Source organism: Ranitomeya imitator, chromosome 4, assembly GCF_032444005.1.
Source record: "Ranitomeya imitator isolate aRanImi1 chromosome 4, aRanImi1.pri, whole genome shotgun sequence".
NCBI lineage: Eukaryota > Metazoa > Chordata > Amphibia > Anura > Dendrobatidae > Ranitomeya > Ranitomeya imitator.
The window spans coordinates 101,241,004-101,256,024 of NC_091285.1; the positions used below are offsets into that span (position 1 = coordinate 101,241,004).

The following is a 15,021-nucleotide window of genomic DNA, read 5'->3' on the forward strand; positions in this document are numbered from 1 at the left end:
GTGGCCATGGACTGCAGCAAACATAAGGTTTCAGAGGGAGCAGAGCGGCCATGATGCGGCCAGCATGAGAACATCAGAGGAGGGCAGAGAGAAGGCGGAGCGGAGGGTGGTGCTGTTCAAGGTCCTGAACATTACTGTGTGCATCTGACATGCATAGAGATATGTAGAGATGCAGGTCAGATGACCAATACACACTGCCCTGGACTGTCTCAGACTCCTGACTTGTCACAGTGAGCACTCCAGCCTCAGTACACCCCCCACTACATAAATCTGCAGTTTTATTAAAGGCATGCCCCAGGTAAGAGTAGGGAAAAATATTGGGCTTCATACACATGTGGCATGTAGAATGCATGGATCCACATATGCATGAGGCCCTATATATTTTAATACAAGTTAAAGGGGTTGTCCAGAATTGGGATTACAGTCTGTAGTCACTCTGTGTGACACAGAATTCTACATTTGAACCCTCACATAGCGCTGTGTGCGCAATTCTCCAGGAGCGAGCAGGCAGTTGTGTGATGCAGGTATGGGATTTGCGTACTCCTGACCACATTCCCACTAGATGGGCACAGCCTCAATTAATGCAAGTGTATTGAGGGAGGCTGGACACTTCTAGCCAAAATGTGGTTGGAGGAATGCAGATCATGTACTTGCGGTCACACAATTGCCTGCTCACTGAGAATCCTGACAATGCTGACTCCATTACATAGAATAACTGCAAACTTGAGCCCCAAGCCTGGATAACCCCTTTAAATAAGGCACATGTATATAATTGACATTCATATTGTGTAAATACTATTAAACTGCAGATAAAGGTTTCATCTGCAGGTTAATAGTGTTCTACAGCTGTGCAGCCGCATTGAAAGATCAACTATGGGAAGAAATGAACTTTGATCTTCCCGGCAGCCTCAGGCTGAGACATGGCTACAGTCACCGCTCAGTACATGGTGAGCGATGGGTGTAGGCATGTCCTGAAACTTTGACAGCTTGTTTTGCAGCGCATTATTACACACCTGGCTGTACTGCTTCCATCTGCCGCTCACCATGTACTAAGCAGTGACTGAAGCCGCGTCTCCGACTGAATGCCAGATGCTGCCGGTAGGAATAAAGTTAATTTCTTCCCGGTTGCTGGGCTGTCATTGTAGCAGCTGAATGGCTTTCTAAGGGTACGTGCATACAGCCAAGAATTGCTGCGGGTTCGACATTGCGTTTATCCGCAGCATCAAAACTACAGCGGCCAGATGCTACAGCATAGTGGATGGGATTTCAAGAAATCCCATGTTTACTATGTGTCCACAGACACTCATAGCTCACCTGTGGACACTGACATGTGGCGCATCTTTTAGGACCACAATATGTCAATTTGTCTTGCGGAGATGTGAGCCTCCATAACAGAAATGACATCAATTGTCTAGTAGATTTTACTATAAAGCCTATTGTAACCTGTATTCTTACCCGTATATACATCTAATTAAAACCGTATTTTCAAAAACAATAAAATATTAAGCTCAATTAAATTCAGCCGATTGGTTCGGCCCTCCATAACTGTCACAGTTCCCCATGTGGCCCCTTGGTAAAATTAATTGCCCACCCCTGTTGTAAAGTGTGTCAACGACTGCCTTCTGGACATCTGTCAAGTAAGCAGCTTTACCCATGATTGTGGAACCTACTGCAACAGACTATGGGACATTTTTAAATGCTTAGGAAGCCTTTGCAGGTGTTTTTTGTTAATAATTCTACCGTATATACTCGAGTATAAGCCGACCCGAGTATAAGCCGACCCCCCTAATTTTGCCACAAAAAACTGGGAAAACTTATTGACTCGAGTATAAGCCTAGGGTGGAAATGCAGCAACTACCGGTGAATTTCAAAAATAAAAATAGATACCAATAAAAGTAAAATTAATTGAGACATCAGTAGCTGCGTTCATATATCCCCATATCTGCCCCATACTGTGCTCTGCTGCGTTCATATATCCCCATATCTGCCCCATACTGTGCTCTGCTGCGTTCATATATCCCCATATCTGCCCCATACTGTGCTCTGCTGCGTTCATATATCCCCATATCTGCCCCATACTGTGCTCTGCTGCGCTCATATATCCCCATATCTGCCCCATACTGTGCTCTGCTGCGTTCATATATCCCCATATCTGCCCCATACTGTGCTCTGCTGCGTTCATATATCCCCATATCTGCCCCATACTGTGCTCTGCTGCGTTCATATATCCCCATATCTGCCCCATACTGTGCTCTGCTGCGTTCATATATCCCCATATCTGCCCCATACTGTGCTCTGCTGCGTTCATATATCCCCATATCTGCCCCATACTGTGCTCTGCTGCGTTCATATATCCCCATATCTGCCCCATACTGTGCTCTGCTGCGTTCATATATCCCCATATCTGCCCCATACTGTGCTCTGCTGCGCTCATATTGCCCCATAGATGCTCGGTATAAGTCTGTGCCATGGCCGCTGCTGCTGCAATAAAAAAAAAAAAAGCCATACTCACCTCGCTGATTGCAGCTCCCAGCGTCTGGTCCCGGCGTCTCTCTGCTCTGACTGATCAGGCAGAGGGCGCCGCGCACACTAGTGCGTCATCGCGCCCTCTGACCTGAACAGTCAGAGCGCAGATAGACGCCGGGAAGATGGATCGGCGCCCGGCGGCTGGAACGTGGACAGGTGAATATAACATACTCACCTAGTCCTGGCGATCCTCGCGCTGTCCCCGCCTGTCCCCTCCTGTCTTCTGTGCTGCAGCTTCTTTCTCTATCAGCGGTCACCGGCACCGCTGATTAGAGAAATGAATAGGCGGCTCCGCCCCTATGGGAGGTGGAGCCACCTATTCATTTTTCTAATGAGCGGTCCCACGTGACCGCTGAAGAGGGGAAGAAGCTGCAGCGCCGAAGCCCGTGGGACAGCAGGGACAGCGCGAGGATCGCTGGGACTAGGTAAGTATACCTCAGCGCCCTCTCCCCCTCACCCGCCGACCCCACCGCTACCGTGACTCGAGTATAAGCTGAGGGGGGCACTTTCAGCCCAAAACTTTGGCCTGAAAATCTCGGCTTATACTCGAGTATATACGGTAATTTACGATAATGACTTTTGAGTTTTCATTGGCTGTAAGCCATAATCATCAACAGTAATAGAAATAAACACTTGAAATAGATCACTGTGTTGTAATGACAATATATAATATATGAGCTTCACTTTTTGTATAGAAGAACTGAAATAAATTAATTTTTTGATGATATTCTAATTTTGTGAGAAGCACCTGCATTTTGAGGTGTGAAATACTGCAGACAGATTCCCTTTAAAACTATATGCGTGCTACTTTGCTTTGCACACAAATAGTATTTAAATATGTTAAGTGTATCAAGGGGTTGCTTTGGCATGGATGAATATTTGCAGGACTGATCAGTATCAGATTAATAGGGGTCCATGAACAGGAACACTCACCGATTGTCTTTTGGCAGCTTATGCTGCGACCATACAGTATGTACACAGTGTGCACAGTTGGAGCAACGCGGCTCGGTACATTATAAAGTATTACAGATCAGGCCCTGAATTGGGTTTGAATTGCAGTAACTAACAATTGCTGATGTAAATGTAAATGGAGCTATCTTGTACTGTATCTGATCATGAAGTTCACCTAAAAAGCCCTGAACTTTTGATTACCAGTGTTATAGGGAACCTGTCACCCCGTTTTTTCGATATAAGATAAAAATATTGTTCAATAGGGCCTGAACTCTGCATTACATCAGTACCTTTCATATCCCCCCCTTTGCTGAGAAAATACCTTAGTAATCTCTCCGTTTTCGTATGTCAATCACCTCGGTCCGATCCGATGGGCGTAGCCTATTCGCCGTTTCTCCCCACCTCCTGCCTTGCTCTAGACATTAACGCCCTGCATTGGCGGGCGTTGTTTTCTGCGCCTGCGCATTAAAGTGGCCTCTCGCTCGTGCGCAGTATGTTTTGCCCAACAGTGGGCAAAGCATACAACTCATTATTGCGCATGCACCAGCATTTTCCTTGATGTACTGCATCGGCGCTAGAGGCCAATTCAATGCACACGCGTGGAAACTAAACAGGATCTGTGCTATTAACAGATCTTGTTACGTAAAGCACGCCGTGGAGCGGGGGGAGAGATTACTTAGGTATTTTCTCAGCAAAGGTGGGGAATCCGGTTATAGGAAAGGTACTGATGCAAAGCAGAGATCAGGCCCTATTGAGCCATATTTTTATCTCATATCGAAAAAAAGGGGTGACAGTTTCCCTTTAACTTCAGTCCTCATTCTGCAACACTGCAAATCACAATTCAAAGAGTGCCATTTGATTGCGGTGGATGATTGACCACACTGTAAATGGCTCTTAACTCTGGGTTACTTTCTCTTAATGAGTCATATTCTTTATATATATATATATATATATATATATATATATATATATATATATATATATATATATACAATAATAACAAATATGTGTTTAGGCCTTTAGGAAAGCCAGAACAATTAAAGAAACCTGCACTGCTAAATCAGTCTCCAGCCATAAAATCAAGCTATGCAGGATAAGTACCAATCTGAAAGAGGCACTAGTAACGAAGCGACCTGGGCTGTAAAATTATAAAATTAGAAATATAGCTAGACTTTGCCATTTTAATTAACATCCTAGTAAAGTCTTTATTAGCCCATTTTGTCCTTAAGTGGACTATGCCAGCATTATATAATGCACTGCTCAAAAAAATAAAGGGAATACTTAAACAACAGAATATAACTCCAAGTAACTGAAACTTCTGTGAAATCAAACTGTCCACTTAGGAAACAACATTGTTTGACAATCAAATTCACTTGCTGTTGGAAAATGGAATAGACAACAGATGAAAATTATTGGCAATTATCAAGACACACTCAATAAAGGAGTGGTTCTGCAGGGGGGACCACAGACCACATCTCAGTACCAATGCTTTCTGGCTGATGTTTTGGTCACTTTTGAATGTTGGTTGTGCTTTCACACTCGTGGTAGCATGAGACGGACTCTACAACACACATAAGTGGCTTAGGTAGTGCAGCTTATCCAGGATGGCACATCAATGTGAGCTGTGGCAAGAAGGTTTGCTGTGTCTGTCAACGTAGTGTCCAGAGGTGGAGGTGCTAACAGGAGACAAGCCAGTACGACAGGAGATGTGGAGGGGGCCGTGGGAGGGCAACAACTGCTACCTCAGCCTTTGTGCAAGAAGGAACAGGAGGAGTGCAGCGCCCCAGAGTCCTGGTCGTTGCAGTAATGTCGTTATTCCACCAGGGGGAGCGATGTTACGTCTGATGGCACCAAAGGAGTTCACCCTGCCAGGTATCACAGCCACACACACACTTCACACGCCGTTCCACCAGGGGGAGCTAAGGGTTCTATTTTCTAGGCCACTCCTCAGAAAGGGTAAAACTGGTGGGTTGGTTAGGAAGTTAGGCAGTCAGAGGGAGTCGGAGTCAGGAGTCAGAAGGAGAGGAGAGGAGCAGACTGGCGTCAGCCCAGGAAAAGAAGGACACGGAGCTGCGCCTGCAACCCATGCGGCAGCCTCCTAAGAAAGGACACAAAAGGAAGTGTGTCGTATTGAGTGAGCACAGAAGTCATAGCAACAAGAGTAAAACATCAGTGGGAGACCAGCTAGAAGCAGGCTGCCTCCATCTGAAGCGCAGATCCGGTGGCCGGAACACCGAGGAAGTAATAGACTCTACGCTTTACTTCAGAGACCAGCAGGGCAGTCGATTCCAAGTTGGCTGTCCGACCTAAACACCTAAGCAGACAAGGTGGCAACGCGGAGGAGGGGCGACACTAGGGTCCCTATAAAATAGCCTCAGGCCACCACCATCATACGGGTTATGTCCTATCCATCTGGGGGACAGAGAGAGAGAAGTACCAAGAGTGAGGACCTTATGGTGGCTAATGCAAGTAGGGACCTACTACGTTACTGTGCGCAAGGGGAAGGCAACTGATTTCCACCTGGATAAGGGGACTCTGGAATTGCCATCAGACCGGCTGGACTCTGCCTACCCTGTCATCCGGCACTCTGGACTGTGGATGCTGAAGCATTCAGTAAAGGTAAAGAGAATGCACCCATTGTGTCCTCATTATTCACCGCGCCTTGCACCACCCACCATCACCATCTACACTTCTGGGAAGCCCTGGGGATATACTTCACCGTGGGAAGGTATACCATCTAGCTGCCATTCCATCACCCCAGCGGACCCCCAAGCAGCGTCGGTCACCCTGACAGAATACCACAGGTGGCATCACGAACACTACCGTTCTCTACAAACTCTACCCTTTATTGGGCGCCCCTTATAGAGCCACTGTCCGGGTCGGGCCATCGTGACATCCTCGCTGAGGGAACTGAAGGACCCGGTACTGAGTACCACATTGCCCTTACGTGGGGGCGATCCAAATCTTGGCGTCACGAACAGGATCTACTTAAGACTGAAGAATTGGGTCATGTGCACCTTAGAACTGTGCTAGAATTGTGTTTGATCTGTTTCTGCTGAAAGGACTGTGTATTGCCATTTACTGCCAAAAATTGCCGCCATTATTGCGCCACGAGGAGCGCTGGAGAAGAAGAAGGGTGTGGAGTTGTGGGCGTGAACGAACTGAGAAGCGCGAACAACAATGGCCGCCCAGTCTAAGTATTTCTGTATCCTGAGGACGTGTCCGTCAGCAGCCGAGGTCCACCTCCTACTTCTCTATGATGGGCGGGGACCAAAGAAACGAAACTATGACTCAGAAGGCACGGAGTTGGAGACCAGAGGGGACCTCCAAAAAAGAATGGCCCCACACCGATCCCCGTCACCGGAGGATTACACCGGCATGCCACCGCTGGAGAGAATAGACCCGTGGGAGCTGTCCACAGGAGCTCCATTGCCTGCACCAGCCCTGGCGCCGACCCCAGAAGAGTGGAGTGGCACTGAGGGAGTCGCCACGGGTACAGGTGTCCGGTGCCGCGGCTCTCAGAGAGATCGCTCCCTCTCCGCTCCTGTACCGCCCATGGTCGCGACTACTGGACCCTTGGCGTTCCTGTCGCATGACCCTAGACCACCAGGGGGGCACGACCTTGGACCCTTTCCATGGGGGGAGTACTGGAGGCATTTGATTGCGGAATACGCGCGAGAGGTGGAGCGGGAGGCTCGCGGCGAGCTGCTGGATGGTTCTTTGCCAAAGTGGGGCGTTGTGATAGTCTACCAACCCCAGAGAGGAAAAGGTTTTGTACAAGAGATTGGGTCGTCGGTGAGGGTCCACGTCACCCGGGAGGAGGTAGAGGCCTGCTTGTATGGAAAAGGTGGAGACCCCGTCCTGAAACCGGGAGATGCAGTAACCTACCGCCAGTACCAAAGGGGAACGGCTGGTGGGCCCAGGATATACAAAGATGCACAGCTGTCGTGGCGGTCTCCAGGACCCTGGAAGAAGAACTCGCCGCTGAGGCTGCCGCAGTAACCCTTACCGTCCCTGGCATCATTCACCAGACCACACAGACCTTTATAGCTGCGCACAACCTGGTTGTGCAGGAGGAACGGGCTCATGAAGTACACTTGGCGCCGTGAGTAGACTGGGATGTGAGTCTTCCTGAGCCGCAGAGGCCTACCTGCCCGGTAAGGCCTAAGTGGAGCTCGAGTAAACCTCGAAACCATAAAGCTGTAAATAGTTAACTGTTTGTTTTCCTACTTTCTGCTGCTTCAAACCCGTCCAGGGTTAATTCTTAAAGGGATCCCTTCGCTTACCCGGGATCCCTATTTGTTCCAGTTTTGCACAAGTTATCATGGTTTTAAAGAACTGTGGAATCATGAATTGAGCATGGTCAAAAACTGTTCCTGTATATAGTTTGCACCTTCTTAAAGGTGCTCTCTACTGGTGTTACAAACAAGAAGACTTTGCGAAGAAACTGTTCCTAATGACGACGTGAAAGTTTCTATGGTCTTAAAGTTGATTACTGACTTGTTGGTTGTTTGCACTACCTCAGAAAAGACTAGTTTCCCTCTTAAAGGGAATGTTCGGTTGTTGCACCTTTAATAATATTTACATAGCTGGTAATATGTATCTAGATAGTGGTAGAATGTTTAATGTTGTCCTTTAAATAAAATTGAGGTTTTAGGAAGAAAAATGCAGTAGACCCGTGGGGGTAGACAGATAGTCCTTCATAGAAGGAAGAAAGATAAGGAAAATGTTGAATTGCACATTAAGGGTTAATTATAGTATACCCTTAGAGGGTACTTGCATTTAGTAGATAGAACAGCTGTATGGGTAATTGTATTTCATAGTTCGATAGTAATAGTTTTCCAATCTGCCTTTAACAGTCAAATGCACAATGTAAATATGTTCTTGATTGCAACGTTCAAGTGTTCTCACCTCCCATAAAGGGAAGCACTGTTAAATTAATTTGTTTCATAGCATTTCAAAAATTTGCATGTCTTTTGCTAACCTGTAATTGTTGTGTTCTTTTCCCAGCCCGGGAGTGCTGGATTTAATGGGGGTGGGGGTGGGGGTTTAAGCCCTGGGGATATACTTCACCTGCGGGAAGGTATACCATCTAGCTGCCATTCCATCACCCCAGCGGACCCCCAAGCAGTGTCGGTCACCCTGACCGAATACCACAGGTGGCGTCACGAACACTACCGTTATCTACAAACTCTACCCTTTATTGGGCGCCCCTCTTAGGGCCACGGTCCGGGTCGGGCCACCGTGACATCCTCGCTAAGAGGGAACTAAAGAACCCGGTACCGAGTACCCCATTGCCCTTACGTGGGGGCGATCCAGGAGCACTGCCAGACCCCTGCAAAATGACCTCCAGCAGGCCAGAAATGTGGATGAGTCTGCACAAACAGTTACAAACTGACTCCATGAGGAATGTCACAAGAGTAAAGATAGAAAGGGGCGCACCAATATATAATGTCACAGTCACCATCAAGGGGTGCAATACTTAGTCTATAAATAGAACAGGACAAACGAAAAGAGAAAGGGTAGACTAAAAATAGTATGCACAACCCAAAATATAGAGACAATCGGTAGTACTATAAAGCAAAACACCTTTATTAAACACCTCAAAAAACATGTTAAAAACATTTAAAAACAAATGTACAAATCCCTATACCCATCATATCCCATAATAAATGACAATCCCATAATACAATAGGAAAACAGTAATATCCTACCCTAGATGCACCTAGTCACATATGCTCTCCTGCAAAAATGTGCCTATACAGGCCGCAAAGGACTCGACCACAATATGTCAGTATCCACTGCTAATAACCAAAAAATGAAACATCCATGCAATACATGGTCCTGAGATTGGAATGTGATAGCATGCTATATAACAGCTGTGGATACAACCTGTCCTGCGTCAATTCTGGTATATGGAGATGCAGCAATGTCAAAGGGCACAGAGCACCACAAGAGTTAAATCCACATAGAGCCAGGGAACATAACAGCCCCAAAATGGCCCTGAGGTAGGAGAAGGATAAGGTGGGAGCGCACCCCACGCGTATCGCTGCCTCCGCAGCTTCGTCAGGGGAAGTGAAACTAAAGGTGCAACAGTGTGTGCTTAAATAATAAATCCAATAAGGTAAATTGCATACCGGTGTGGGAGAGAGAGAGGTAAAAGCCGGAAGACGCCGGCGACGCCATGACGACAGGAACACAATCATAATGAACGGCAATCCTAGAGCGTCCAAAGGGTCACATGCGCACGCGCAAACCGCGGTATTCCATAGGACCACGTTGCGCACGCGCCGTGCCAGCCGGCTAGATGGACACGTCATAGGACACAGGGCAAAGAGAAATGGAATAAAGCCCGAGGACCGGACTAAGCTAGCGAGGCCGGCTAGATGGACACATCATGGGACACAGAGCAGAGGGGGTGGGATAAGGACCAAAAAGCCAGAGAGGGGGGAAGGGAGGGAAAAAAAAAAAAAAAACACAACAGGTAAAAAGAGGGCAGAGTGTGCATGTTGCAGCAAGACACAGAGGCACAAGATATCCACCCGCAGAATGCCGGGAGATATCACAATCATAGACATATACTAGTGATTAAAGGCAAAACCGCCAAAGGACACAAAAAGACAGGGCATATAAAGCCACCCAGAAAACCTGAAAGGGAGAAAGGAATATTATTATTGTTGGCAAGTGCACAGGTATAAGTGCACGTAAACACCTATACAGCAACCATATACAGTATATAACAATATCAGGCAAAAAACACACACATATATAAATATAAACAGACTGATGTCCCTTGAGTCCGTAAGTATATGTACGAGTATTCTCTCAATGCCGCTATGTAGACGTTTCCGGTCCCCAGCTTATAGTCCCATAGTCGATGAGGCCGACACCATCCAGATCTATACGAGAGAAAGCACTCTTCATCACAAGCCCCTTCCGACTTGCCAATCTCAAATGCGCATCCGAGCCCATGGTCCATAATAGGAGTTTGCCATAAAATCCGCATTGTAGCTGTGAGAGCAAAATCTCTTCTGCATAAGATGTCCTTCCATTTGCCCTAATGGCATGCCGCACATCCACCCTCCAGGGTCCACTTCATTATCTAATGTATCAAAGACCTCTGCATCCATGTTGGTCCCCACAGTAAGCTTGTAATATCCATATCCCAATTTCCAGGGATGATCATCACCCTTTTGGGTGCGTCCTCAGCCTTCCTGAATGGAGACAAATGCAAAATTAGATATGGGCACCAAATCTGAAGGGAACCAAATCAGACGTCCCAGAAACTAAAAATACCCCAATGAATCTACGCGCCAACTATCCTAGGAACCCCGTGAAGAGCAATTCCTCATTTAGGCCCATGGGTGCGACCGCCTGAAGATCGAAAATCCACCTGGACTCAGCACGCAAGAGATAGTTAGATATATTGCCACCCCTTTCGCCACAGGAAACCCTCTGTAACCCCACAACTTGCAAATCAATGGGCGAACCCCTATGTTTCAGCAAGAAATGCGCCGCCACAGGAGTCAAGATTTTACCTTTGCCTTGGTCCGTAGCCGCCAGGCGTATGGTTGATACGTGTTTTTGAAACCTCTTACGTAGTTCCTGGGATGTTTGCCCTACATAGATCATATTACAAGGGCAAATTAGCACATAAATAACATTTCTGCTCCTGCAGTTGATGTAAGCCTTTAACGCATGTCTGCTGGAGTTCGTGGGGTGTGTAAATATGTCCCGGGTGGGCGTCATAAAGGGGCAGACATTACATTCCCCACAGGGGAATGATCCCTTGAGGACAATACCCCTATTAAGTTTGACCGTGGGCCTAGAAAAATGGCTCCTGGTCAACAACTGCCTCAGATTCGGGGCTCTTCTAGATGTCAATAACGGCCTATTGCTGATGACTTGTGTGGTTTGCATATCTGTTTGCGAGATCGGCCAATGTCTAGTGAGGATGTGTCTTACCTGCCCCCAGCTGTCATTATAGTCCGTGATGAACCTCGTCTGCGATTCTCGGGAACGACCCACAGGAATCAAAAGTGAGGCCTGATCATGTTGTCTTGCTCGCTGGAAAGCCGTGGCAACCACTCGTTTGGGATAACTCCTCTGTCTGAAGCGGTCCGTCAGATCCCGAGCTTGCATCAGAAAGTCTTGATCCCGAGTGCAATTACGTCTAATGCGTAAAAATTGTCCCGTCGGGACGCCCACCTTCGTGTGCCAAGGGTGAAAACTGTTGAACTCCAAAAGAGCGTTAGTAGCAGTGGGCTTCCGGAAAAGGTCCGTGACCAGCTTGTTCCCTTGTACGAAAATTCTCAGATCCAGAAAGCTAGTCGAACTGTTGGAAATAGAGTGGGTTAAAAAGATATTATGGGGGTTGGAATTGAGGCTGTGGATGAAATCAGTACAACCCTCCCTGCTGCCCGACCAAATAAAGAATAAGTCATCGATATAGCGATGCCAATTCCGGACATGATGTTGATATGCCAGGGATGGGTACACAAACACCTCCTCCCACCAACCTAAGAAGATGTTTGCGTAGGTTGGTGCACATTTCGCCCCCATTGCCACTCCAGCTGTCTGTAAATAAAATGTTCTGTCAAACAAAAAATAGTTGTGATGAAGAACAAATTTCAGCAGATCCAACAGAAAAGAATCATGCCCCCGATCTGAGTGTGACAGTTTGTCTAGGCAAAAAGTAACCGCATGCAGGCCATCACTATGCTTGATGTTGGAGTACAAAGACTCCACATCACAAGTTACCAGGTAGAATTCTCCCGGCAGTTCTATCCGTCCACAGACCTCAATAAAATGGGCAGAATCCCTTATAAAGGAGGGCAAGGCCGTGACTATTGGCTGGAAGAAGAAGTCCAAATACTCACTTGCCCGCTCGCAGATACTCCCAATGCTAGAAACAATCGGCCTTCCTGGTGGTTTCTTCTCGTCTTTATGTATCTTCGGCAACATATAAAATGTTGCCGTGACCGGATGTTCCACCCATAAATATTTTTTCTCTTGGGGCGAGATAATGCCGAAACTTAGCGTCCTGCAGAGTAAAGAGTCAAATTTAGACGCAAACACTGCCGTGGGATCTGAAGGTAATTTTTGATAGCATCTGGGGTTAGTGAGCTGTCTATTGGCCTCCTCTAAATATGCTTCAATTGACCACAGCACCACATTGCCCCCCTTATCCGCCTCTTTAATCACAAATTCCTTGTTGCTTTGTAAGTCCCGCAAGGCCCGTTTTTCGGCAAGATTAAGGTTAGAGGATCTACCCACCTGTGTTGGCATTGCCAGAATGTCTCGTTTCACCAGCTCAAAGAATATCTTGATTGCGGGTACCAAGGAAAAGGAAGGCGTTTTAAGGGATCTATTTCTGCCCCTTAATAGGGGTATTGTCCTCAAGGGATCATTCCCCTGTGGGGAATGTAATGTCTGCCCCTTTATGACGCCCACCCGGGACATATTTACACACCCCACGAACTCCAGCAGACATGCGTTAAAGGCTTACATCAACTGCAGGAGCAGAAATGTTATTTATGTGCTAATTTGCCCTTGTAATATGATCTATGTAGGGCAAACATCCCAGGAACTACGTAAGAGGTTTCAAAAACACGTATCAACCATACGCCTGGCGGCTACGGACCAAGGCAAAGGTAAAATCTTGACTCCTGTGGCGGCGCATTTCTTGCTGAAACATAGGGGTTCGCCCATTGATTTGCAAGTTGTGGGGTTACAGAGGGTTTCCTGTGGCGAAAGGGGTGGCAATATATCTAACTATCTCTTGCGTGCTGAGTCCAGGTGGATTTTCGATCTTCAGGCGGTCGCACCCATGGGCCTAAATGAGGAATTGCTCTTCACGGGGTTCCTAGGATAGTTGGCGCGTAGATTCATTGGGGTATTTTTAGTTTCTGGGACGTCTGATTTGGTTCCCTTCAGATTTGGTGCCCATATCTAATTTTGCATTTGTCTCCATTCAGGAAGGCTGAGGACGCACCCAAAAGGGTGATGATCATCCCTGGAAATTGGGATATGGATATTACAAGCTTACTGTGGGGACCAACATGGATGCAGAGGTCTTTGATACATTAGATAATGAAGTGGACCCTGGAGGGTGGATGTGCGGCATGCCATTAGGGCAAATGGAAGGACATCTTATGCAGAAGAGATTTTGCTCTCACAGCTACAATGCGGATTTTATGGCAAACTCCTATTATGGACCATGGGCTCGGATGCGCATTTGAGATTGGCAAGTCGGAAGGGGCTTGTGATGAAGAGTGCTTTCTCTCGTATAGATCTGGATGGTGTCGGCCTCATCGACTATGGGACTATAAGCTGGGGACCGGAAACGTCTACATAGCGGCATTGAGAGAATACTCGTACATATACTTACGGACTCAAGGGACATCAGTCTGTTTATATTTATATATGTGTGTGTTTTTTGCCTGATATTGTTATATACTGTATATGGTTGCTGTATAGGTGTTTACGTGCACTTATATCTGTGCACTTGCCAACAATAATAATATTCCTTTCTCCCTTTCAGGTTTTCTGGGTGGCTTTATATGCCCTGTCTTTTTGTGTCCTTTGGCGGTTTTGCCTTTAATCACTAGTATATGTCTATGATTGTGATATCTCCCGGCATTCTGCGGGTGGATATCTTGTGCCTCTGTGTCTTGCTGCAACATGCACACTCTGCCCTCTTTTTACCTGTTGTGTTTTTTTTTTTTTTTTTTTTTTTTTTTTTTTTTTTCCCTCCCTTCCCCCCTCTCTGGCTTTTTGGTCCTTATCCCACCCCCTCTGCTCTGTGTCCCATGATGTGTCCATCTAGCCGGCCTCGCTAGCTTAGTCCGGTCCTCGGGCTTTATTCCATTTCTCTTTGCCCTGTGTCCTATGACGTGTCCATCTAGCCGGCTGGCACGGCGCGTGCGCAACGTGGTCCTATGGAATACCGCGGTTTGCGCGTGCGCATGTGACCCTTTGGACGCTCTAGGATTGCCGTTCATTATGATTGTGTTCCTGTCGTCATGGCGTCGCCGGCGTCTTCCGGCTTTTACCTCTCTCTCTCCCACACCGGTATGCAATTTACCTTATTGGATTTATTATTTAAGCACACACTGTTGCACCTTTAGTTTCACTTCCCCTGACGAAGCTGCGGAGGCAGCGATACGCGTGGGGTGCGCTCCCACCTTATCCTTCTCCTACCTCAGGGCCATTTTGGGGCTGTTATGTTCCCTGGCTCTATGTGGATTTAACTCTTGTGGTGCTCTGTGCCCTTTGACATTGCTGCATCTCCATATACCAGAATTGACGCAGGACAGGTTGTATCCACAGCTGTTATATAGCATGCTATCACATTCCAATCTCAGGACCATGTATTGCATGGATGTTTCATTTTTTGGTTATTAGCAGTGGATACTGACATATTGTGGTCGAGTCCTTTGCGGCCTGTATAGGCACATTTTTGCAGGAGAGCATATGTGACTAGGTGCATCTAGGGTAGGATATTACTGTTTTCCTATTGTATTATGGGATTGTCATTTATTA

The 15,021-nt window shown here is 47.0% G+C and overlaps 2 protein-coding genes across 4 annotated transcripts in view; one reads left to right on the top strand and one right to left on the bottom strand.

Annotated features, from left to right (window-relative positions):
- The window catches only part of LOC138674460 (lymphocyte cytosolic protein 2-like), a 652,779-nt gene that overhangs the window by 552,069 nt on the left and 85,689 nt on the right, over window positions 1–15,021 (top strand). The gene's annotated exons all lie outside the window — the stretch shown is intronic.
- On the bottom strand, window positions 9,935–12,847 carry LOC138675545 (uncharacterized). Of its 3 annotated transcripts, XR_011320686.1 has the most exons (5): window positions 12,754–12,847; window positions 12,357–12,520; window positions 11,443–11,812; window positions 11,016–11,096; window positions 9,935–10,691 (listed from the first exon to the last, which is right to left on the bottom strand). XR_011320686.1 is itself a non-coding variant. In XM_069763880.1 (4 exons), exons 2-4 carry the CDS (start codon window positions 12,439–12,441, stop codon window positions 10,683–10,685), a joined length of 1,089 nt encoding a protein of 362 aa, XP_069619981.1. In that variant the 5' UTR covers window positions 12,442–12,520; window positions 12,754–12,847; the 3' UTR covers window positions 9,935–10,682. The 3 variants fall into 3 exon arrangements, 2 of the variants coding, with proteins under 2 accessions (XP_069619981.1, XP_069619980.1); XM_069763880.1 differs by having other exon boundaries at window positions 11,443–12,520; XM_069763879.1 differs by having other exon boundaries at window positions 11,443–12,847.

What these genes read in the sequence shown, in the direction of transcription:
- LOC138675545 (XM_069763879.1), bottom strand. Translation starts at nt 12,765, where the DNA reads ATGCCAACACAGGTGGGTAGATCCTCTAACCTTAATCTTGCCGAAAAA. An exon ending in ATAATGACAGCTGGGGGCAG is followed by an intron (nt 11,097 to 11,442) that starts GTAAGACACATC and finishes TGATCTATGTAG; the next exon opens with GGCAAACATCCCAGGAACTA.